Source organism: Haematobia irritans, chromosome 4, assembly GCF_050003625.1.
Source record: "Haematobia irritans isolate KBUSLIRL chromosome 4, ASM5000362v1, whole genome shotgun sequence".
Classification (NCBI taxonomy): Eukaryota; Metazoa; Arthropoda; class Insecta; order Diptera; family Muscidae; genus Haematobia; species Haematobia irritans.
In genome coordinates, this window is record NC_134400.1 from 145775798 (window position 1) to 145802429 (window position 26632).

Sequence of the window (26632 nt, forward strand, 5' to 3'; positions counted from 1 at the left end):
ATAAATATAGGAAAATGTTAACTAATATATGGAATACATTATTCCTAATTTCTACGAAAATCACATCGTTCAAACAAATAAAAATGTCTTTGGCGCTATACGAAGTTCAACTTTCTTCTCAATGAGTTCATTTTAACTTAAAGAAGGGGTCACTTTTTTCTGGGTGTAGGAAGCACATTTTAATTTTTCGTTTTTTCAGCTTTTTTTCTTCATATGCTGTCAAAGTCCTTTAAAAACGAATTAACGACAACTTTATTGTTCAAATTCAGACTCGACTTCCAGCAGAAATTATGCTATGTTTTAAGTAAAAAATGTCGTTAAAATAAAGTATTGAAAACCATGTCCTATTTTGTAACGATTTTTTGCTTTGTAGTCAAGATGCAAAAAGACAACAAATTTAAAGACAATTTCATCAAGAGTAAAGAATTTTTCTGAATTATTAAAGTCAAGTTGGCCTTAGTCCAAAAATTTTTTCTTTCATGCTATGATACCCATTTTCAAGTCAAATCACTTAATTATAAGGACAACACGACTTCATAGAAAAGTTTATGGACTTTTGAACATAGAAAAAAAACTTTATATTAGAGAAATGCGTCTTCTATACTAAGCAAAATTTGCATTCGTATTTTAAGGACATGAAATCTTTGACCTCACGACAATATTTTTTTCAGTGTATGGGGGAGGGTATAATTAATTGAATCCATTACTTTCGTGATTGAAGACAACATATTTTTATACCCTAAACCACATAGTGGTCAGGGTATAATAAGTTTGATCGGCCAAAAAATGTGCCTACCAGAAATATTGATTTTAGACCCCATAAAATATATACCGATCGACTCAGAATCACCTCCTGAGTCGATATAGCGCTTAGTGTCCGTCCGTCCGTCCGTCTGTCCATGTATTTGTTGTTCACAGGATTCTGGTCGCAATTATTAACCGATTTTGATGAAATTTGGTACAGGGAGTTTTTTGGGCACAAGGACGAACGCTATTGAATTTGGAAGAAATCGGATCAAATTTAGATATAGGTCCCATATATATGTATCGCCCGATTTCGACAAATGGGGTCACGTTGCGCTGTTTTTCAAACGGATCGTCACCAAATTTGGCACAAGGTAATCTTTTTCATCGCCCTTCAAGTCTGCAAAATTTCATGCAAATCGGTTCAGATTTAGATATAGCTCTCATATATATGTATCGCCCGATTTTTCTAAATTTGGCCATAAAACCCTTATTTATCAACCGATCTTACCCAAATTTGGCTAAATGTAGTCTTCTATAGCACTAACAATATGCGCAAAAAATCATCGAAATCGGTTCAGATTTAGATATAGCTCCCATATATATGTATAGCCCGATTTTCCCAAATTTGGCCATAGAACCCTTATTTATCAACCGATCTTACCCAAATTTGGCTAAATGTAGTCTTCTATAGCACTAACTATATGTGCAAAAAATCATCGAAATCGGTTCAGATTTAGATATAGCTCCCATATATATGTATAGCACGATTTTCCCAAATTTGGCCATAGAACCCTTATTTATTAACCGATCTTACTCAAAGTTGGCTAGATCCAGTCCTCTATAGTACTAACTATATGTGCAAAATTTCATCCAAATCGGTTCAGATGTAGATATAGCTCCCATATATGTATCACCCGATTTTGAAAAATTCGCCCCTAATAACCTTATGTTTGACCATACAGGCCTCATTTCTTAACTGATCTTACTCAAATCTTGCACAAGGTAACCTTTTGTGGTATTAATCAAACCCGCAAAATATAATGCAAATTGGTGCAGATTTAGATATAGCTTCCATATATATGCATCGCTCGATTTTCCCAAATTTGGCCATAGAAGTCTTATTTATTAACCAATGTTACTCAAATTTCAAATTTTGATGTACTAGCCGATCGTACTTATACGTACTTGTAGCTCTTACATAAGAATATTACTCGATTTTTACAAATTTGGATTTATTTCCCACACTAATTGAACGATTTTCTCTTTTTTAATAATGGGCTCAATATTAGTGGCATACTAACTCCGTAGGTGCAATATCAACTACAGCCAGTGTTGCTAAAAGTAGGGGAAATTCCCTATATATAGGGTTTTTCTAATATTTAGCGTCTTGTACGCACGTTGGACCACAATGTAGGGACATTTTCACACAACACAATTTGTAATAATTTTTACATTTTGGTGGCTCTAGAGGAGGAAATTAGAAGCCGGCAAGGCTTGATCTTTAACAATGTGTGGTAAACTTTATTCCTGTAGACAATTTTGTCAACATTTTATTTCTATAGAACATTTTGTCAAAATTGTATTTCTATAGAAATTTTTTTTCAAAATATTATTTCTATAAAAATTTTTCTCAAAATTTTATTTCTGTGGAATATTTTCTCAAAATTTTATTTCTATAGAAAAATTTCTCACAAAAATTTGTTTATAGAAACTTTTTCTAAAATTGTATTTTTATAGAGATTTAACAAAAAAGATTACTAATTTGGGTAGAATTCTACCAACTGTGGCAACCGTGGTGGTAATACAAATTTATATTCTAAGTTATATACGTTGCATATTCATGTTTTAAGATAATAAAGTACTTAGAGCCATTTTTGTTTTGTAAAATTTTTTAAATTTAACGCAAAATATAGTAGGGAAAATTGTTTGGGAATGTATGGGAAAGTAGGGAACCTTTTTTTGCCCTTGTAGGGTAAACCGAACATTTTCCGTGGCAACATTGACTATGAGCTATAGTCAGATTGCCACAAAGCACCCATAGAAATGTACCCCTTAATTATCTTAAATATGCAACTGCGGTTTATCTCCCAGACATATGTGTTACCCCACAAATGCTTATGATTACTAATTCTGTAATGGTGGTTTAGGGTATGATATAGTCGGCCCCGCCCGACTTTCTACTTTACTTACTTATTTTTTATGTGTAAGGACAAACCGACTTCAATGAAAAATTTATCGACTTTTGGAAAAGAAAAAAACTCTACCTATATGCTACACCCAGAAAAAAGTGTCTTCGAAACTAAAGCAAAAAATGTTCATCAATTTACTTTAGCTATTTTATTTCCACTCAGTTAATATTTTGTGTGAAATAATAAAATTTACTTGTTTCAGTAAAAAAATCCTAAACTGAAAGCAGTTAGGAATAGTTCATAATCTAGAATAGGGCATGGAAATTTACTAATACTGTTTTCTTTGCTGGGTATAAGAATTTACTACTGAACAAGAAAATTTTATTCACTGATAACAAAGCATTCGTAAAAATAAACAAAAACCGAACTAAAACCAAGTTTCCTCAAATTTAGTAAGATTTCTTATAAAATGATAATTCTGACTTCCTTTATTATAGAAAGCTTATCATACATACGAATAACACTTGGCATAGAAAAATATGTTAGTTCATTCGTACTAAGAAGTATTCAATCCTTTCAAAACTTAAGGAAACACACTTGTTAGAATATAGGAAAATTTCCTACATTTCTTTTATCTACGTGTAATCGATACCTGTCTTTGATGTAATCGATATGTTTGCGCGTGGGTTGTTTTTTTTTAGTTGGAATCGCGTTGTTATGGTATACGGAGAGATTGTTAAAAAATAATATAGTAAAATAATATTATAAAAAACAAATAAAATATATAAAATATTTGTTATTTTAAATTAGTGAGAAATATGTTCGTTTTTTGAAAATTGGTTTATAAAAATGAAAACACCAACAGAATCCACGCAAAATTTTTTTTTCTGATTCAATCACGAAATTAATTGATCCAATTAATTTTTTAATTGAAATGTCTTCAATCACGAAAATGATAGTATCAATCACAGTATTAATTGGGCATAGAAAAAAATCTTGATTAAAAAATTAATTGATTTCATTACCAAATTTCAATTAATTTTTTAATTGATTCAATTAAAAATTTAATTGATGTTGATTGCAAAACTCAATTAATTTATTAATTAAAAAAAAGGTAACTATTTTCAATTACCTTTTGAATTGGCTTAGAATTTTTATTTGGATTAACAATTGATTGTTTGAAAAAAAATTTAATTAAAAATTTACAAAAATGTTAATCACTTTTTTAACTGACTTAGTCTTCCGATTATGATTAAAAGTTTATTGTATCAATTAACTTTTTAATTAAAAATTTTAAAATTTTCAATCATTGACTTAATTAACTTAATGTTTCTATCTTGATTAAAAAGTTAATTGTACCAATTAATTTATTAATTGAAAAAAAATTCAACTTCAATTAACTTTTTAATTGGAAATATTTTGGTGATATTTTTTTCTGTGTAACAATCCCTTCATTCAACTTCATTTTGGAATCTTCAATTATCAGGTAATATTCAGTGACGCTAACCTTTTGTGAAAAAATTGGTTTTAGATTTTTTTGTTTATATTTGTAGGTATTGAAATTGTAGAAGGTGGACAAAATTGCTAGGCAGCAAATTATTCAAAGTGAAAGGTACTACAAGAAGAAAAAATGTGCTTTAATATTTCAAGGCCAGTCGATGCTGTTGATTCTAAATAAATATATTTAATATATTAATAAAACATGTCTTTTATTGAAAAAAAAAATTGCTTATATAAATACATAAAATTGTATTTAAAAACGAAGGTAAGCAGATCTAACTTTGAAGTAAAAGGTTTACCACAAATATGTAAGATTTGTCCAAATGAATGAAAAAAAGTTCAATAAAATCATTCCATATATGAATTCAATTCAGTTAAATTTGTTCATTCTGTAGTATAGTGGTACATAAATATAGGAAAATGTTAACTAATATACGGAATGCATTCTACCTAATTTCTACGAAAACCACATCATTCAAACAAATAAAAATGTCTTTGGCACTATACGAAGTTCAACTTTCTTCACAATGAGTTCATTTTAACTTAAAGAAGGGGTCACTTTTTTCTGGGTGTAAGCAATATTCGCATTCGTTTTGTAAGCACACGAAATTTTTGACTTCACGACTATATTTGTTCAGTGGACCGATATATCCCATATTCCAGCTTGACCTGCTTACAGTCAAAAAAAAAACGATACAGCCTTCAATAATGGAACTTCTTCCTAAGTCAGGCCGATGTAAAATGCATAGCTTGGAACCAATTTGGCACCACTTCCAGAAACAAAGAGAAATGTTTCACTGCTTTTTTAGCTACGGCTGTTTTGCTGAATAGTTGGAAATCGACATTGTGATGAGTTACAAACGGAATGGAAAATTTATTACACCCATATCACCATCCCATGCTAGTGGGTATAATTAAATCCATCTTCTACATACATCTCTACCAAATCTTCAAATCGAAGGAATGTTGTCTATAGAAAACGAAAAAAAGTACAGAGAATAATAAAATGCATTGTGTAGGGTATCGTAGAATCGCAACGCGTACAATTATCTGCCGTCTTTGAATCGATGTTCACAATTATCACATTTTTCTTTTATTTCTGGTATATTTATTTCCTCTTGGTTTCTTTATTTTTTTTTTTTTTTCACTGCGAGAAACAAAAGAACAGTGACAGTTGAAAATAAGACGATTCACATCAATTTGCTGTCGTGTATGTCAGTATAATTTTTATTGTTCAGGCTGTAGGAAGTCTTGTGAAAGAAATAATGCAGGAGTGAATAAATCAAATTCAAATTATATTTAACGGAATTTACGAATAAATAAAAGAATAATAAAAGTAAGATATTTTAATAAATAACAATAATAATAAGAATAAGAATTAAAACAGCAAATTAGCGCAAAACTAACAAAAATAATAAAAATCATTACAAAAGTGTTACACAACCATTATATTTAGTGTTAAAAAGCTCTTACTGTTAATGAATTTTGAAACTCCTACATAAATTCTTGACCAAAATGTGTGCCAGGATCATTTTTGGACCATTATCTGGATACTGCGTTTGGGAAATATTCCTACCATAAAGCTATAATCCTAATAAGCTAAAAGTTTTTGATGGTTAGAATGCGCACACTGAAAAAAAAGCATGCCCGGTTCCAAAGATTTTGTCTTTACTTTAGCAATTTTGGAATTGATTCCGAGCCAAAGAAGCGGAGAATACAAGTAAGGATACATTTAAGACACAATTCTCTTTTAAATTTGGGTTCTGTGTACTTGCTTCTAGGAAGCAAATTTTAATTTTTCGCTTTTTCAGCTTTTTTATACCCTCCACCAGAGGATGGGGGTATATTAACTTTGTCATTCCGTTTGTAACACATCGAAATACTGCTCTAAGACCCCATAAAGTATATATATTCTGGGTCGTGGTGAAATTCTGAGTCGATCTGAGCATGTCCGTCCGTCTAACAACCATGCAAAAATTGGTCTATATCGGTCCACTTTTACGTATAGCCCCCATATAAACGGACCCCGAAATTTGGCTTGCGATGGCTCTAAAAGAAGCAAATTTGGTTCACGGTGTTAGTATATGGTCTCTAACAACCATGCAAAAATTGGTCCGTATCGGTCCACTTTTACGTATAGCCCCCATATAAACGGATCCCCCAAATTTGGCTTGCGATTGCTCTAAGAGAAGCAAATTTCATCCGATCCGGCTGAAATTTGGTACCTGGTGTTAGTATATGGTCTCTAACAACCATGCAATAATTGGTCCATATCGGTCCCCTTTTACGTATAGCCACCATATAAACGGACCCCCAAATTTGGCTTGCGATTGCTCTAAGAGAAGCAAATTTCATCCGATCATGCTGAAATTTGGTACGTGGTGTTAATATATGGTCTCTAATAACCATGCAAAAATTGGTCCATATCGGTCCATAATTATATATAGCCCCCATATAAACCGATCCCCAGATTTGAATTCCGGAGCCACTTGGACGAGCAAAATTCATGCGATCCGGTTTAAATTTGCAACGTGGTGTTAATATATGCCCGCTAATAACCATGCCAAAATTGGTCCATATCGGTATATAGTTATGTATAGCCGATCCCCAATCACACAAAAATTTGTCCATATCGGTTCATAATCATGCTTGCCACTCGAGCAAAAATAATCTAGCAAAATTTGTCGAAATTTTATTCCTATAGAAAATTTTGTCAAATTTTATTTCTATAGAAAATTTTGGCAAAATTTTATTTCTGTAGAAAATGTTGTCAAAATTTTAATTATATAGAGAATGTTATCAAAATTTTAAATCTTTTGAAAATTTAGTAAAAAATTTTATTTCTATAGAAAATGTTGCCAAATTTTTTGTCTATAGAAAATTTTGTTAAAATCGTATTTCCATAGAAAATTTTGTCCAAATTTTACTTCTATAGAAAACGTTGTCAAAATTTTATTTTGTCAAAATTTTATTTCTATAGAAAATTTTGTCAAACTTAATTATATACGTATTTAATCGGCCATTTTAAGTTTAATATATACCACGTATGGACTACGTGGTATATATTACGGTATTAGGAAGTTTTAAGATACCTCGTCATCGGCAAAAGTTACCGCAACCCAAGTAAATCGATTGTGGATGACAGTCTTCAGTAGAAGTTTCTACGCAATCCATGGTGGAGGGTACATAAGCTTCGGCCTGGCCGAACTTACGGCCGTATATACTTGTTTTTCTTCATATGATATCAAAGTGCTTTAAAAACGAATTAACGACAACTTTATTTTCCAACTTAAGACTCGACTTCCAGTAGAAATTATGCTATGTTTCAAGTACAAAACATCTTTAAAATAAAATGTTGAACAAGTTTTTGCTTTGTAATCAAGATGCAAAAAGACAACAAATTTAAAGACACTTTCATTAATTTTAAAGAATTTTTCTGAATTATTAATGTCATTATGACCTTATCTCAAAAATTTTTTCTTTCATGTTATGATACCCATTTTTAAGTCAAATCACTTAATTATAAGGACAGTACGACTTCATTGAAAAGTTTATCGACTTTCGGACAAGGAAAAAACGTTATATTAGAGAAATGCGTCTTCTATTCTAAGCAAAATTTGCATTTGTATTTTAAGGACATGAAATCTTTAGCCTCACGACAATATTTGTTTCAGTGCACTGAAATAAAAATATTGTCAGTAGGCTGAAGATTTCGTGTCCTTAAAATTCGTAAGCGATCTCTGCTTAGCATAGAAAATGCATTTCTCTGATATAAAGTTTGTTTCCTTGTCCAAAAGTCCATAAAAATTTTATAAAGTCGTTTTGTCCTTATAGTTAAGTGATTCAACTTAAATATGGTTATCTTTAGATGAAAGAAAATGACGTATAACTAAGGTCAACTTAGGTTTAATAATTCTTAAAAATTATATCAAATAATGCAATCGTCTTTCAGTTTCTTGACTTTTTGTATCTTGACTACAAAGCAAAAAAGTTTGCAAAAATAGTAGAAGTTTTGAATAATTTAGTTTTACTTGATATATAGCATAATTTTTACTTGATGTCGAGTCTGAATTTGGAAATTTACGTTGTCGTTAACACGTGCTTAAAAATCTCCGATAGCACATGAAGAAAAAAATTAAAAAAGAAAATAAATTAAAATATATTTCCTATATTTTCAAATCTAAAAGAGTGTCGTAACTTCAATTCTCCGCTTCTTTGGCTCGGAATTACACCCTCAAAAATAATCGCCTCTTTAACATATACTCTCAATCATATTCTGCTTCACGCATATATATTTTCAGAATTTTTTCAAACAAAAAATTGTTTGCAGTATGCAAACATGATATGTTTCATCCTAAGCATATCATTTTTAGGGCTCTAATAGTTAATTCCAGTTTCGAATAATTTCAGCAATCTACACATTTATTGTGAAGGTGGATGAACTTTTAGACTTTATACACGCAAAAAAATAATTCTTTCCTCCCAAACGAAATTTTAGACAAATAAAGTTCGTTTTTCATTTGCTTTTTGCTTTAAGGAAGTTTATTTGGAAGAAAAGTATATACTTTTTGTGATAAACGTTTATTCTTTTCCAGGATGTAAAAACAAATTCATAAAGACTAACTCAAAAGAAAAAGTATATACGGCCGTAAGTTCGGCCAGGCCGAATCTTATGTATTATGTTGGCTGATAAGTCCCCGGTCTAACAAAGAAAAACATTTTTTTTTTGTCAAAATTCGTTTTTATTATTCAACATAGTTCCATTCAATTTTATGATACCATGTTGGCAGTACTCCTTCGGTTTTGCCTCAAAATAGGTCTCAGTTTCGGCGATCACCTCTTCCTTGCATTCAAATTTTTTCCCTGCGAGCATCCTTTTGAGGTCTGAGAACAAGAAAAAGTCGCGGGGCCAGATCTGGAGAATACGGTGGGTGGGGAAGTAATTCGTAGCCCAATTCATGAATTTTTGCCATCGTTCTCAATGACTTGTGGCACGGTGCGTTGTCTTGGTGGAACAACACTCTTTTCTTCTGCATATGGGGCCGTTTTGCCGCGATTTCGACCTTCACAAAATTTTGTCAAAATAAAATTTTGACAAAATTTTCTATAGAAATAAAATTTTGGTAGATTATTTTTGGCTCGAGTGGCAACCATGAATATGAACCGATATGGACCAATTTTTGTGTGATTGGGGATCGGCTATATATAACTATAGATCGCTAAGGACCAATTTTGGCATGGTTGTTAGTGGCCATATACTAACACAAAATTTCAAACGGATCAGATGAATTTTGCTCCTCCAAGAGGTTCCGCAAGCCAAATCTGCGAATCGGTTTATATGGGGGCTATATATAATTATGGACCGATGTGAACCAACTTTTGCATGGTTGTTAGAGACCATATACCAACATCATGTACCAAATTTTAGCCGGATCGGATGATAAATGCTACTGTTTGAAGCTCCGCAAACCAAATCTGGGGATCGGTTTATATAGGGGCTATATATAATTATGGACCGATGTGGACCAATTTTTGCATGGTTGTAGAGACCATACACCGTGGTGCACTGGTTAGCATGCCCGCCTTGCATACACAAGATCGTGGGTTCGATTCCTGCTTCGACCGAACACCAAAAAGTTTTTCAGCGGTGGATTATCCCACCTCAGTAATGCTGGTGACATTTCTGAGGGTTTCAAAGCTTCTCTAAGTGGTTTCACTGCAATGTGGAAAGCCGTTCGGGCTCGGCTACAAAAAGGAGGTCCCTTGTCATTGAACTTAACATGGAATCGGGCAGCACTCAGTGATAAGAGAGAAGTTCACCAATGTGGTATCACAATGGAGTGAATAGTCTAAGTAAGCCTGATACATCGGGCTGCCACCTAACCTAACCTAACAGGTTGGCTGATAAGTCCCCGGTCTAACAACGAAAAAAAATTTTTTTTTTTGTCAAAATGCGTTTTTATTATTCAACATAGTTCCCTTCAAGAGCGATACAACGATTATAACGACCTTCCAATTGTTTGATAACATTTTGGTAGTACTCCTTCGGTTTTGCCTCAAAATAGGTCTCAGTTTCGGCGATCACCTCTTCATTGCAGCCAATTTTTTTCCCTGCGAGCATCCTTTTGAGGTCTGAGAACAAGAAAAAGTCGCTGGGGGCCAGATCTGGAGAATACGATGGGTGGGGAAGCAATTCGAAGCCCAATTCATGAATTTTTGCCATCGTTCTCAATGACTTGTGGCACGGTGCGTTGTCTTGGTGGAACAACACTTTTTTCTTCTTCATATGGGGCCGTTTTGTCGCGATTTCGACCTTCAAAAGCTCCAATAATGCCATATAATAGTCACTTTTGACGGTTTTTCCCTTCTCAAGATAATCGATAAAAATTATTCCGTGCGCATCCCAAAAAACAGAGACTATTAATTTGCCAGCGGACTTTTGAGTCCTTCCACGCTTCGGAGACGGTTCACCGGTCGCTGTCCACTCAGCCGACTGTCGATTGGACTCAGGAGTGTGGTGATGGAGCCATGTTTCGTCCACTGTCACATATCGACGGAAAAACTCGGGTGTATTACGAGTTAACAGCTGCAAACACCGCTCAGAATCAAATGGTCAAATGTGAGCTCGCGCGGCACCCATTTTGCACAGAGCTTCCGCATATCCAAATATTGATGAATGATATGACCAACACTTTCCTTTGATCTTCAAGGCCTCTGCTATCTCGATCAATTTCATTTTACGGTCATTCAAATTCATTTTGTGGATTTTATTGATGTTTTCGTCGGTTACCACCTCTTTCGAGCGTCCACTGCGTTCACCGTCCTCCGTGATCATTTCACCACGCTTGAATTTTGCATACCAATCAATTATTGTTGATTTCCCTGGGGCAGAGTCCGGAAACTCATTATCAAGCCAAGTTTTTGCTTCCACCGTATTTTTTCCCTTCAGAAAACAATATTTTATCAAAACGCGAAATTACTTTTTTTCCATTTTTTTTACAATAACAAAAGTTGTTTCACAAAAGACGCTCTATCTCACAAACAAATTGACTTACAGACGTTAAGAAGTTTTAAGATGCCTTGCCATCGGCCGCAATCCAAGTAATTTTATTGTGGATGACCGTCTTTAGTAGAAGTTTCTACGCAATCCATGGTGGAGGGTATGTTATATAATTATGAACACGAGTCTATTAAAAATAAGTGTTTGGTAGATTGGTAGAATTCTTAATGTTTTGGAAGATTTTGCAAAATATTCCTCCCCAACTATAAAATGCTTCATAAATTTGCAATTGAAATAACATTTTGACAAAATTTTCTACAGAAATAAAATTCTGACAAAATTTTCTAGAGAAATAAAATATTGACAAAATTTTCTATAGCAATAACATTTTTGGCAATATTTTGTATAGATATTATATTCTGACAAAATTTTCTAAAGACATTAAATTTTGACAAAATTTTCTATAGAAATATAAAATTTTGACAAAATTTTCTATGGCAATAAAATTGGGGATCGGTTTATTTGGGCGCTATATATACTATAGGTCGATACGTACCAATTTTGGCATGGTCGTTATCGGTCATACACTAGCGAAATCTACCAAATTTCCACCGGATCGGATGAATTTTGCTTCTTCAAGAGGCTCCGGAGGTCAAATCTAGGGATCTCTTAATATGGGAGCTATATATAATTATGAACCGATATGGACCAATTTTTGCATGGTTGTTAGAGACCATATAAAGGGTGATACGATCAATATAAACATGACGTATTTCTTTCAATTTTGCATTTAAAAAAGCTGAACACCCCTCATTTTGAAGGTGTGTGTGTGTAGAATGTTGCTCCTATTTTGATTTTGGAATTCACTCTTCAGTTGTCAAAATGCCGTCCAAGCAAGAAGAGCAGCGTATCAAAATTTTGCTCGCGCATCGCGAAAATCCGAGCTACTCGCACGCAAAGCTGGCAAAATCGCTAAAAGTTGCCAAATAAACCGTTACAAATGTAATTAAAGTGTTTGGGGAACGTTTGTCGACAGCCAGGAAGTCTGGATCGGGGGGAAATCGAAAACCGGAAGCCGCTGAGACGACAAAGATAGTTGCCGGTAGTTTCAAGCGAAACCCTAACCTCTCTCTCCGAGATGCCGCAAATAAGCTGGGTGTATCGTCTACAGCATCGAGCCAAAAAACGAGCCGGACTATCGACTTACAAGAAGGTAGTGACTCCAAATCGCGATGATAAACAGAATACGACGGCCAAAGCGCGATCCCGGAGGCTGTACACGACAATGCTGACGAAGTTTGACTGCGTGGTAATGGACGACGAAACCTACGTCAAAGCCGACTACAAGCAGCTTTCGGGACAGGAGTTTTATACGGCAAAAGGAAGGGGAAAGGTAGCAGATATTTTCAAGCACATAAAACTGTCAAAATTCGCAAAGAAATATCTGGTTTGGCAAGCCATCTGTACCTGTGGCATGAAAAGCAGTATTTTCATAGCTTCCGGGACTGTCAACCAAGAAATTTACGTGAAAGAGTGGCTTTCTGCGGCGAAAAAGGTGGACAAGGTGGCTGTACAAAATCGGATGGCAGGTGTCAAGCTTGAGGCCCGGCAATTCGGATTTGGAAAAGCGAAAGCCTAACTGAATATTTTTCCTGAATTTTATACTAATTGAACTTGAAAAAGAAATTTAATTTGATTTTTTAAATAAACGATTTCACCGATTTACACGCGTTTTCCCTTGACCAAATTTTGACCGTATCACCCTTTACTAACACCGTGTACCAAATTTCAGGTCGATCGGATGAAATTTGCTTCTCTTTGAGGCTCCGCAAGCCAAATCTGGGGATGGGTTTATATGGGGGCTATACATAATTATGGTCCGATGTGGACCAATTTTTGCGTGGTTGTTAGTGACCATATACCAACATCATGTACCAAATTTCAGCCGGATAGGATGAAATTTGCTTCTCTTTGAGGCTCCACAAGCCAAATCTGGGGATCGGTTTATATGGGGGCTATACGTAAAAGTGAACTGATATGGCCCATTTGCAATACCATCTGACCTACATCAAAAACAACTACTTGTCCCAAGTTTCAAGTCGATAGCTTCTTGCGTTCGGAAGTTAGCGTGATTTCAACCCCATCATATGGTGGAGGGTATAATAAAGAATTCTTCTTGGTGTAACATATCGTTTTCAAGAATATAAAAAAAATTTACGGGGATATACATATACAATTTTAGACATTTTTACAATTTTATTTTTTTTGTCTAGACGGAGAATCCGTAATTTAATTTTGTCAAAATTTTATTTCTATAGAAAATTTTGTCAAAATTTTATTTCTATAGAAAATTTTGACAAAATTTTATTTCTATAGAAAATTTTGTCAATATTTTATTTCTATAAAAAATTTTGTCAAAATTTTATTTCTATAGAAAATTTTGTCAAAATTGTATTTCTATAGAAAATTTTGTCAAAATTTTATTTCTATAGAAAATTTTGTCAAAATTTTATTTCTATAGAAAATTTTGTCAAAATTTTATGTCTATAGAAAATTTTGTCAAAATTTTATTTCTATAGAAAATTTTGTCAAAATTTTATTTCTATAGAAAATTTTGTCAAAATTTTATTTCTATAGAAAATTTTGTCAAAATTTTATTTCTATAGAAAATTTTGTCAAAATTTTATTTCTATAGAAAATTTTGTCAAAATTTTATTTCTATAGAAAATTTTGTCAAAATTTTATTTCTATAGAAAATTTTGTCAAAATTGTATTTCTATAGAAAATTTTGTCAAAACTTTATTTCTGTAGAAAATTTTGTCAAAATTTTATTTCTATAGAAAATTTTGTCAAAATTTTATTTCTATAGAAAATTTTGTCAAAATTTTATTTCTATAGAAAATTTTGTCAAAATTTTATTTCTATAGAAAATTTTGTCAAAATTGTATTTCTATAGAAAATTTTGTCAAAACTTTATTTCTGTAGAAAATTTTGTCAAAATTTTATTTCTATAGAAAATTTTGTCAAAATTTTATTTCTATAGAAAATTTTGTCAAAATTTTATTTCTATAGAAAATTTTGTCAAAATTTTATTTCTATAGAAAATTTTGTCAAAATTTTATTTCTATAGAAAATTTTGTCAAAATTGTATTTCTATAGAAAATTTTGTCAAAACTTTATTTCTGTAGAAAATTTTGTCAAAATTTTATTTCTATAGAAAATTTTGTCAAAATTTTATTTCTATAGAAAATTTTGTCAAAATTTTATTTCTATAGAAAATTTTGTCAAAATTTTATTTCTATAGAAAATTTTGTCAAAATTTTATTTCTATAGAAAATTTTGTCAAAATTTTATTTCTATAGAAAATTTTGTCAAAATTTTATTTCTATAGAAAATTTTGTCAAAATTTTATTTCTATAGAAAATTTTGTCAAAATTTTATTTCTATAGAAAATTTTGTCAAAATTTTATTTCTATAGAAAATTTTGTCAAAATTTTATTTCTATAGAAAATTTTGTCAAAATTGTATTTCTATAGAAAATTTTGTCAAAACTTTATTTCTGTAGAAAATTTTGTCAAAATTTTATTTCTATAGAAAATTTTGTCAAAATTTTATTTCTATAGAAAATTTTGTCGAAATTTTATTTCTATAGAAAATTTTGTCAAAATTTTATTTCTATAGAAAATTTTGTCAAAATTTTATTTCTATAGAAAATTTTGTCAAAATTTTATTTCTATAGAAAATTTTGTCGAAATTTTATTTCTATAGAAAATTTTGTCAAAATTTTATTTCTATAGAAAATTTTGTCAAATTTTTATTTCTATAGAAAATTTTGTCAAAATTTTATTTCTGTAGAAAATTTTGTCAAAATTTTATTTCTATAGAAAATTTTGTCAAAATTTTATTTCTATAGAAAATTTTGTCAAAATTTTATTTCTATAGAAAATTTTGTCAAAATTTTATTTCTATAGAAAATTTTGTCAAAATTGTATTTCTATAGAAAATTTTGTCAAAACTTTATTTCTGTAGAAAATTTTGTCAAAATTTTATTTCTATAGAAAATTTTGTCAAAATTTTATTTCTATAGAAAATTTTGTCAAAATTTTATTTCTATAGAAAATTTTGTCAAAATTTTATTTCTATAGAAAATTTTGTCAAAATTTTATTTCTATAGAAAATTTTGTCAAAATTTTATTTCTATAGAAAATTTTGTCAAAATTTTATTTCTATAGAAAATTTTGTCAAAATTTTATTTCTATAGAAAATTTTGTCAAAATTTTATTTCTATAGAAAATTTTGTCAAAATTTTATTTCTATAGAAAATTTTGTCAAAATTTTATTTCTATAGAAAATTTTGTCAAAATTTTATTTCTATAGAAAATTTTGTCAAAATTTTATTTCTATAGAAAATTTTGTCAAAACTTTATTTCTGTAGAAAATTTTGTCAAAATTTTATTTCTATAGAAAATTTTGTCAAATTTTTATTTCTATAGAAAATTTTGTCAAAATTTTATTTCTATAGAAAATTTTGTCAAAATTTTATTTCTATAGAAAATTTTGTCAAAACTTTATGTCTGTAGAAAATTTTGTCAAAATTTTTATTCTAGAAAACATTGTAAAAATTTTATATCTATAGACAATTTTGTCAACACTTTTTTAATAAAAAAGTTTGTAAACATTTTATTTCTATAGAAAATGTTGTTAAAATTTTATTTCTATAAAGTAGTTAGTCGAAAGCTTTTGTCTACACGCAGAGAAGGAATATGATCGCCTCAAACATGTTTCAAGAGCAAAATATTATTTTTGTATGGTGATGTAACATGTTTGTCACTAAAATATTATTTTCTCGTCAAATATAACCTGCTTGCCGAAATCAGATACATGATTTCCGAGAAAATAACATGGTTTCGAAAACCACGTTACATGGTCACCACCAAAAACTAACATTTTGCTCTTAAAATATGTTTGAGGTGATCATATTCTTTCTCTGGGTGTACAGAAAATTTATAAACTACTTATTTCTATATAAAAGTCCATGAAGCTATTAGCCACATTTGAAAAAAGGGTCAGCCTTTATTGTATTATATTGTCAACGTTTATAACAAAAATAATATACTTTATTTCCAAACAAATTTTTTACCACCAAAATAAAATTCCAAAAAAATAGAGTGTCATCGCCAGTGCTGCCGCTAGTAAAAAATTGAGTGAAGTAGATTTTGGAAAAAAGTGGAGTAGATTGAATAAAATTGAAGTAACATACATTTTTGAAAGCAAAACAATAGCGTCGGTGAGCGTATTCCTTTGCTAAAGATATTAAAGAATTTATAATTATACGCTGCTCCACACTGTGGAACAGGGTATTATAAGTTAGTGCATTTGTTTGCAACACCCAGAAGGAGACGAGATAGACACATGGTGTCTTTGGCAAAAATGCTCAGGGTGGGCTCTTGAGTCGATATAGCGATGTCCGTCTGTCCGTCTGTCCGTGAACACATTTTTGTAATCAAAGTCTAGGTCGCAGTTTTAGTCCAATCGACTTCAAATTTGGCACAACTATGTGCTTTGGCTCAGAATAGATCCCTATTGATTTTGGTTCAGATCGGTTCAGATTTAGATATAGCTCCCATATATATATTTCGCCCGATATGGACTTATATGGCCCCAGAAGCCAGAGTTTTACCCTAATTTGCTTAAAATTTTGCACAAGAAGAACAATTAGTACAATAGTCAAGTGTGCCAAATTTTATTGAAATCGGTTCAGATTTAGATATAGCTCCCATATATATCTTTCGCCCGATATGGACTAATACGGTCCCAGAAGCCAGAGTTTTACCCCAATTTGGTTGAAATTTTGCACAGGGAGTAGAATTGGCATTGTAGCTATGCGTGCCAAATTTGGTTGAAATCGGTTCAGATTTAGATATATCTCCCATATATAGCTTTCGCCCGATTTTTTGGTCCGATTTAGTTGAAGTTTTGCACAGGGAGTAGAATTAGCATTGTAACTATGCGTGCCAAATTTGGTTGAAATCGGTTCAGATTTAGATATAGCTCCCATATATATGTTTTTCTGATTTCGACAAAAATGGTCAAAATACCAACATTTTCCTTGTAAAATCGCCACTGCTTAGTCAAAAAGTTGTAAAAATGACTCTAATTTTCCTAAACTTCTAATACATATATATTGAGCGATAAATCATAAATAAACTTTTGCGAAGTTTCATTAGAATTGCTTCAAATTTAAATGTTTCCCATATTTATACCCTGCTCCACACTGTGGAACAGGGTATTATAAGTTAGTGCATATGTTTGCAACACCCAGAAGGAGACGAGATAGACACATGGTGTCTTTGGCAAAAATGCTCAGGGTGGGCTCTTGAGTCGATATAGCGATGTCCGTCTTTCCCTGAACACATTTTTGTAATCAAAGTCTAGGTCGCAGTTTTAGTCCAATCGACTTCAAATTTGGCACAAGTATGTGTTTTGGCTCAGAATAGATCCCTATTGATTTTGGAAGAAATCGGTTCAGATTTAGATATAGCTCCCATATATATATATATTTCGCCCGATATGGACTTATATGGCCCCAGAAGCCAGAGTTTTACCCTAATTTGCTTAAAATTTTGCACAAGAAGAACAATTAGTACTATAGTAAAGTGTGCTAAATTTTATTGAAATCGGTTCAGATTTAGATATAGCTCCCATATATATATATATCTTTCGCCCGATATGGTCTAATACGGTCCCAGAAGCCAGAGTTTTACCCCAATTTGGTTGAAATTTTGCACAGGGAGTAGAATTAACATTATAGCTATACGCGCCAAATTTGGTTGAAATCGGTTCAGATTTAGATATAGCTCCCATATATAGCTTTCGCCCGATTTTTTGGTCCGATTTAGTTGAAGTTTTGCACAGGGAGTAGAATTAGCATTGTAACTATGCGTGCCAAATTTGGTTGAAATCGGTTCAGATTTAGATATAGCTCCCGTATATAGCTTTCGCCCGATTTACACTCATATGACCACAGAGGCCAATTGTTTGCTCCGATTTAGTTGAAATTTTGCACAGGGAGTAGAATTAGCATTGTAGCTATGCGTGCCAAATTCGGTTGAAATCGGTTCAGATTTAGATATAGCTCCCGTATATAGCTTTCGCCCGATTTACACTCATATGACCACAGAGGCCAATTGTTTGCTCCGAGTTAGTTGAAATTTTGCACAGGGAGTAGAATTAGCATTGTAGCTATGCGTGCCAAATTCGGTTGAAATCGGTTCAGATTAAGATATAGCTCCCATATATATCTTTCGCCCGATATGGACTAATACGGTCCCAGAAGCCAGAGTTTTACCCCAATTTGGTTGAATTTTTGCACAGGGAGTAGAATTAGCATTGTTGCTATGCGTGTCAAATTTGGTTGAAATCGGTTCAGATTTAGATATAGCTCCCATATATAGCTTTCGCCCGAGTTACACTCATATGACCACAGAGGCCAATTTTTAACTCCGATTTAGTTGAAATTTTTCACAGGTAGTAGAATTAGCATTGTTGCTATGCGTGCCAAATTTGGTGGAAATCGGTTCAGATTTAGATATAGCTCCCATATATATGTTTTTCTGATTTCGACAAAAAATTGTAAAAATGACTCTAATTTTCCTAAACTTCTAATACATATATATCGAGCGATAAATCATAAATAAAGTTTCCTTAGAATTGCTTCAGATTTAAACGTTTCCCATATTTTTTTAATAACATTGTGTTCCACCCTAGTGCATTAGCCGACTTAAATTTTGAGTCTATAGATTTTGTAGAAGTCTATGAAATTCTTCCAGATCGAGTGGTATTTATATGTATGTATTTGGGACAAACCTTTATATATAGCCCCCAACACATTTGACGGATGTGATGTGGTATCGAAAATTTAGATCTACAAAGTGGTGTAGGGTATAATATAGTCGGCTCCGCCCGACTTTAGACTTTCCTTACTTGTTTTTTACTAACATTGTGTTCCACCCTAGTGCATTAGCCGACTTAAATTTTGAGTCTAAAGATTTTGTAGAAGTCTATCATATTCTTCCAGATCGAGTGATATTTAAATGTATGTAAAGGGTGATTCTTTTGAGGTTAGGATTTTCATGCATTAGTATTTGACAGATCACGTGGGATTTCAGACATGGTGTCAAAGAGAAAGATGCTCAGTATGCTTTGACATTTCATCATGAATAGACTTACTAACGAGCAACGCTTGCAAATCATTGAATTTTATTACCAAAATCAGTGTTCGGTTCATTTCATCATTGAATTTTATTACCAAAATCAGTGTTCGGTTCATTTCTGGTTGAATGGCTACGTAAATAAGCAAAATTGCCGCATTTGGAGTGAAGAGCAACCAGAAGCCGTTCAAGAACTGCCCATGCATCCCGAAAAATGCACTGTTTGGTGTGGTTTGTACGCTGGTGGAATCATTGGACCGTATTTTTTCAAAGATGCTGTTGGACGCAACGTTACGGTGAATGGCGATCGCTATCGTTCGATGCTAACAAACTTTTTGTTGCCAAAAATGGAAGAACTGAACTTGGTTGACATGTGGTTTCAACAAGATGGCGCTACATGCCACACAGCTCGCGATTCTATGGCCATTTTGAGGGAAAACTTCGGAGAACAATTCATCTCAAGAAATGGACCGGTAAGTTGGCCACCAAGATCATGCGATTTGACGCCTTTAGACTATTTTTTGTGGGGCTACGTCAAGTCTAAAGTCTACAGAAATAAGCCAGCAACTATTCCAGCTTTGGAAGACAACATTTCCGAAGAAATTCGGGCTATTCCGGCCGAAATGCTCGAAAAAGTTGCCCAAAATTGGACTTTCCGAATGGACCACCTAAGACGCAGCCGCGGTCAACATTTAAATGAAATTATCTTCAAAAAGTAAATGTCATGGACCAATCTAACGTTTCAAATAAAGAACCGATGAGATTTTGCAAATTTTATGCGTTTTTTTTTTAAAAAAAGTTATCAAGCTCTTAACAAATCACCCTTTATTTGGGACAAACATTTATATATAGCACCCAACACATTTGACGGATATGATATGGTATCGAAATTTAGATCTACAAAGTGGTGCAGGGTATAATATAGTCGGCTCCGCCCGACTTTAGACTTTCCTGACTTGTTAATAATATATTTATATTTTTCATGGAAATTATTGACAGTTCACGCATTGACACTTGTACAAAGCAAAAATAAAGGGTTGCCATTCCAGCGATGAAAAATAGGGTTTGCATATGTTCAATGATTAAAACTACTATGTTCATCGTAATTAAAGGAATAGGAAAAACAATTGGGTAATATGGGGAAAAATTTTAAAAATTGAAGCAGAACAAAAAGTGAAGCAGATTTTTGGGAGAAGGAGTGACGAAGTAAATTTTGTGAAAATGAAGCAAAATACTTCGATTGAAGTAGTAGCGGCAGCACTGGCCATCGCTTCTTATACTCGCAAAAACATCTATCCTCGAAATCGAAAATTTAGGCCATCGAGCACTAAATTTTCGATTTCGAGGAAAGATATTTTTACGAGTATATAAAGCGATGACACTTTATTTATGAAATATAAACGCTTCCTAAGTTTTTCGAGCAAAGTCTTTTAAGCGAAAAGTTATGTGCGTAGTTTGTCACAACTTTAAATTTGAATGGGGTCTAGTGGCGGAAACTGAACATAGCCCCACCTTAAGCATCTCGCCCAAAACCTCGCTTGTTATCATGGCGCTTACTACGCCTTCCATGGTTCACGTACACGAATACCCATAGTCTATATCATGCTACTAAATAATTAAAAGAATTTTCTAATAAATATAATGTGCTGTGAATTTTGAAAACAATATTGTTCTTTAATGCTGACCTTGGGCTGATCATTCTCTCACATAATTGATTTTTTTATCTTCTTTTTATAGATCAACGAAAAATACCAATTGCATGAATTGACTCACAAACAATCTACATTGTCAGTACAAATGCAATAAGAACCAAAAGTATATTGTTCACTGTCAATCAACTGTAAATTTTTGCAAATATTTTGTACCATTGTTGGTGCAAAGAACACAAAGAGAACTGAACTGAACTGAAAACAAAAATAAAGAAAATCGATCTAACACATTTTTGATTTTCCCATTACATCCCATTTATTTCGGCTATGTCCCTCACCTATAGTCTGCGCACTCCCCATGTGCGTCACATGCGATGTGAATCGTATCATGATCTTGATACTCCGGGCTACGCAGTGAACTTTCATCAACCTGTGCTAGATTATTTGGATGCCAAAAGCCAACATCTGCATGGAGCACCTTCTCACACGCCCTGGACCGATGAGATTGGACCTAGGCATTATCGCTCCACAACAACCCTAAATCAGCATAATGCCGTTAAGGCTCTTAAGGTGGAACATGATATTGACGATAGAACTGAGAATTTGATAAGCGATTTGCATCTCAAACATCGGGCTCCATTTGATGAGTTACCCATTTATGATCCATCTCATGTTACCCGTCATACTCATCCCGATAAAATTAGTGATCAGGCCCAAAAGCGTATTCGTTATCTCAATCAAAGACAACTGGAGAATCAAATCAAACAGGATACCATGCAAATTATTGAACGTATCAATAAATTAGAGTTGGACAGTAATGCATTGCCGCGCGAAGTTGAACGTCAAGTCCGTGGCATATATTCTCGGGTGCTCCCGCCAACTGAACCAACACAAGTTGAGATTTTCGATGCCATCGCGGAACGCACAACCACTAGGGCTCCTTCCCGTTTGCGCTCTGCCACTCCCGAAGCTCCACAGCGAACACCTTATGCGCCCTATATGCAGCTTATAGATGAACGTCGTGCTAGTAAATTAATCAAGCAAGTAACCTCATCTTTGAAAGAGTCAAAACGTGTCTTGCGCAAAATGGACGGCCGGGTCGAGTGTGACTTTTACAAATGCAGCTTAAACGATAGATGTTGGTTGTGCCGTAAGCTAATGCGCACCAATTCTCGCCTTCACTATCACCACTGATGGTGAAATGTTTTATCTAGACATTGTGTATATAATTTTATTAAATAGGACAAGTACAAATAGCATATAAACAATAGAGATTTTATGTGAAATTATTGTACAATATCAACAAATTGTTTTTCCAACTAAGAAATAAACGAAATTTAGCCATTATGTTATAACCCAAATCCAATACACAGTAGGTAAAGGATATAAGCACATATAAGTCATACACTGAAAATACCCACCACCATGAAGCAAATTTAATTGCCTTCTTTGAAAACTCTTTGTCGTAGCGAGTTACTTGTAAATATATAGCATTTCAAGTGGATTTGGTGACAGATACTCTGCCAACCAAACTATGGGCGGTTCACACCACATTCGGCACACTTGTTTATGAACCCCAAAAATACCTCTAGATTTTCAATTTCAGGCAAATTGAATAAAAATTGCTGTGTCCAGAAGTCCAAGCAGTCAAATCGGAAGATTGGTCTATATTAGAGTGACCGCAACTTATATGCGGCAAAAAAAATATCGGAATCTTGTTCGCCTTAACCCCACAAAACGAATCCCCTTTCCAGATATTGTGATAGCCAAAATTTGAACCCGATTAAACGACGTTAATACGTGCCGCTCGTCGCTCAAAATTTGAAAAAAAAAACGAATGTTTTGGACAAAAAGTTGACGTATTGAGCCATAACTCGAGAAGGTAAATAATAACAAGTATATACGGCCGTAAGTTCGGTCAGGCCGAATCTTATGTACCCTCCACCATGGATTGCGTAGAAACTTCTACGATAGACTGTCATCCACAAATTTCAACTCACATGGTTGTTAAATATCATATGCTACCACCACGTACCAAATTTCAACCAGATCGGATGAATTTTGCTTCTCCAAAAGGCACCGGAGGTCAAATCTGGGGATTCGGTTTATATGGGAGCTATATATTATTATGGACTGATAGGAACCAATTCCTGCATGGTTGTTGGATACCCTATACTAACATAACGTACCAAATTTCAACCGAAAGGTAAGAATTTTGCTCTTCCAAGGTGCTCCGGATGTCAAATCTGGGGATAGGTTTATATGGGGCCTATATATAATTATGGACCGATATCGACCAATTTTTGCATGGGTGTTTGAGGCCATATATTAACATCACGTACCAAGTTTCAACTGAATCAGATGAATTTTGGTCTTCTAAGAGGCTCCGGAGGTCAAATCTGGTGATCGGTTTATATGGGGGCTATATATAATTATGGACCGATATGGACCAATTTTTGCATGGTTGTTAGAGACCATATACTAACACCATGTACCAAATTTCAGCCGGATCGGATGAAATTTGCTTCTCTTAGAGGCTCCGCAAGCCAAATCGGGGGATCGGTTTATATGGGGGCTATATATAATTATGGACCGATGTGAACCAATTTTTGCATGGTTGTTAGAGACCATATACTAACACCATATACCAAATTTCAGCCGGATCGGATGAAATTTGCTTCTCTTAGAGGCCTCGCAAGCCAAATTTGGGGGTCCGTTTATATGGGGGCTATACGTAAAAGTGAACCGATATGGCCCATTTCAATACCATCCGACCTACATCAATAACAACTACTTGTGCCAAGTTTCAAGTCAATAGCTTGTTTCGTTCGGAAGTTAGCGTGATTTCAACAGACGGACGGACGGACGGACATGCTCAGATCGACTCAGAATTTCACCACGACCCAGAATATATATACTTTATGGGGTCTTAAAGCAATATTTCGATGTGTTACAAACGGAATGACAAAGTTAATATACCCCCCATCCTATGGTGGAGGGTATAAAAACACGCACGATATCACAAACGATAGCTTATTTTGTCCTTAAAAATTTATGTTATGAACAAAATTGTTGTAACTCTGAGTCAAACCGAGTTACGCCAGCCTTTAGCTTCGAAAACGCGACCTGGTGCCACTAGGAGCATTCGCCTCAACCCCACAAAACGAATCCCCTTTCCAGATATTGGGATAGCCAAAATTTGAGCCCGATTAAACGACGTTAACACGTGCCGCCAAACTTTTAGGCCAAAAAATTCGTTTTTTTTTTCAAATTTTGAGCGACGAGCGCCACGTGTTAACGTCGTTTAATCGGGCTCAAATTTTGGCTATCCCAATCTATGGAAAGGTGATTCGTTTTGTGGGGTTAAGGCGAACAAATTCCGACATTTTTTTCCCCATATAAGTTGCGGTCACTCCAGTCTATATGGAGGCTATACCAAACCATGAACCGATTCACAGCATTTTCTGCACAACTATTTAAGGACCTTAAGTACCTCTAGATTTTGAATTTCAGACAAATCGGATAAGAATTGCGGTGTCCAGGTGCGCATCACCATTCTATGGTGGTGGGTATAAAAAGTGTACCCGGAAATAGTTTACAATTACATAGATTCCATTATTTTTATACCCACTACCATAGGATGGTGACGGGGCTATAATAAGTTTGTCATTCCGTTTGTAACACATCGAAATATCGATTTCCGACTATATAAAGTATATATATTCTTGATCAATGAGAAATTCTAAGACGATATAACCATGTCCGTCTGTCTGTTGTAATCATGCTATAGTCTTCAATAATGAAGCAATGGTGCTTAAATTTTGTACAAACTCGTCTTTTATCTACAGGCTGGTCAAGTTCGGAGATGGGCTATATCGGCCCAGGTTTTGATATAGTCCTAATATAAACCGACCTCCCGATTTAGGGTCTTGGACTTATAGAAACCGTAGTTTTTATCCAATTTGCCTGAAATGAGAAATCTAGAGATATTGTAGGTCCATGTTTTGATATATCCCCCATATTAAACGATCTCCCGCTTTAACTTTTTGGGCTTATAGAAACCTTAGTTTTTATTCAATTTACCTGAAATTGGAAATCTAAAGGCATTTTGGAACCATAAAGAGGTGTGTCAAAAATGGTGAGTATCGGTCCAAGTTTTGGTATAGTCCCCATATAGACCGATCTCCTGATTTTACTTCTTGGGCTTCTAGAAACCGTAGTTTTTATCCAATTTGCCTGAAAGAGGAAATCTAAAGGTATTATAGGACCATAAACAGGTGTGCCAAAAATGGTGAGTATCGGTACATATTTTGGCATAGCCCCCATATAGATCTTCCGATTTCACTTCTTGGTCTTATATAAACCGTAGTTTTTATCCAATTTGCCTGAAATGAGAAATCTAGAGATATTGTAGGACCACAAATACGTGTGCCGAAAATGGCATGTATTGGTCCATGTTTTGATATATCCATGTTTATATATATATAGACCGATCTGGCGATTTGACTTCTTGGACTTATACACACAAAAAAAATTTCACGAAAATTTTTCCAATTAAAATTTTAATTGAGTTTTAAAAAATATTCAATTAAAAATTTAATTGATTCAACAATTTTTTTAATTGAAACAAAAATCAATCACAAAAATAATAGTATCAATTAATTTTTTAATTGAATCAATTAACTTTTTAATTGACCTTCAATTAATTTTTTAATTGATACTATCATTTCTGTGATTGAAGACATTTCAATTAAAAATTAATTGGATCAATTAATTTCATGATTGAATCAGAAAAAAAAATTTTTGTGTGTAGAAACTGTAGTTATATCCTGCTCCACACTGTGGAACAGGGTATTATAAGTTAGTGCATATGTTTGCAACACCCAGAAGGAGACGAGATAGACACAAAAATGCTCAGGGTGGGCTCTTGAGTCGATATAGCGATGTCCGTCTGTCCGTGAACACATTTTTGTAATCAAAGTCTAGGTCGCAGTTTTAGTCCAATCGACTTCAAATTTGGCATAAGTATGTGTTTTGGCTCAGAATAGATCCCTATTGATTTTGGAAGAAATCGGTTCAGATTTAGATATAGCTCCCATATATATATTTCGCCCGATATGGACTTATATGGCCCAGAAGCCAGAGTTTTACCCTAATTTACTTAAAATTTTGCACAAGAAGAACAATTAGTACTATAGTCAAGTGTGCCGAATTTTATTGAAATCGGTTCAGATTTAGATATAGCTCCCATATATATCTTTCGCCCGATATGGACTAATACGGTCCCAGAAGCCAGAGTTTTACCCCAATTTGGTTGAAATTTTGCACAGGGAGTAGAATTAGCATTGTAGCTATGTGTGCCAAATTTTGTTGAAATCGGTTCAGATTTAGATATAG

At 33.5% G+C, this 26632-nt stretch overlaps 1 protein-coding gene across 1 annotated transcript; it reads left to right on the forward strand.

Annotated features, from left to right (window-relative positions):
• The first annotated feature begins 5553 nt into the window (after positions 1-5553).
• On the forward strand, positions 5554-22582 carry LOC142234593 (paramyosin, short form-like). Its single transcript, XM_075305755.1, has 2 exons — positions 5554-5712; positions 21324-22582. The coding sequence occupies exon 2, from the start codon at positions 21563-21565 to the stop codon at positions 22427-22429; it is 867 nt and encodes a 288-aa protein (XP_075161870.1). The 5' UTR covers positions 5554-5712; positions 21324-21562; the 3' UTR covers positions 22430-22582.
• Positions 22583-26632: the final 4050 nt, after the last annotated feature.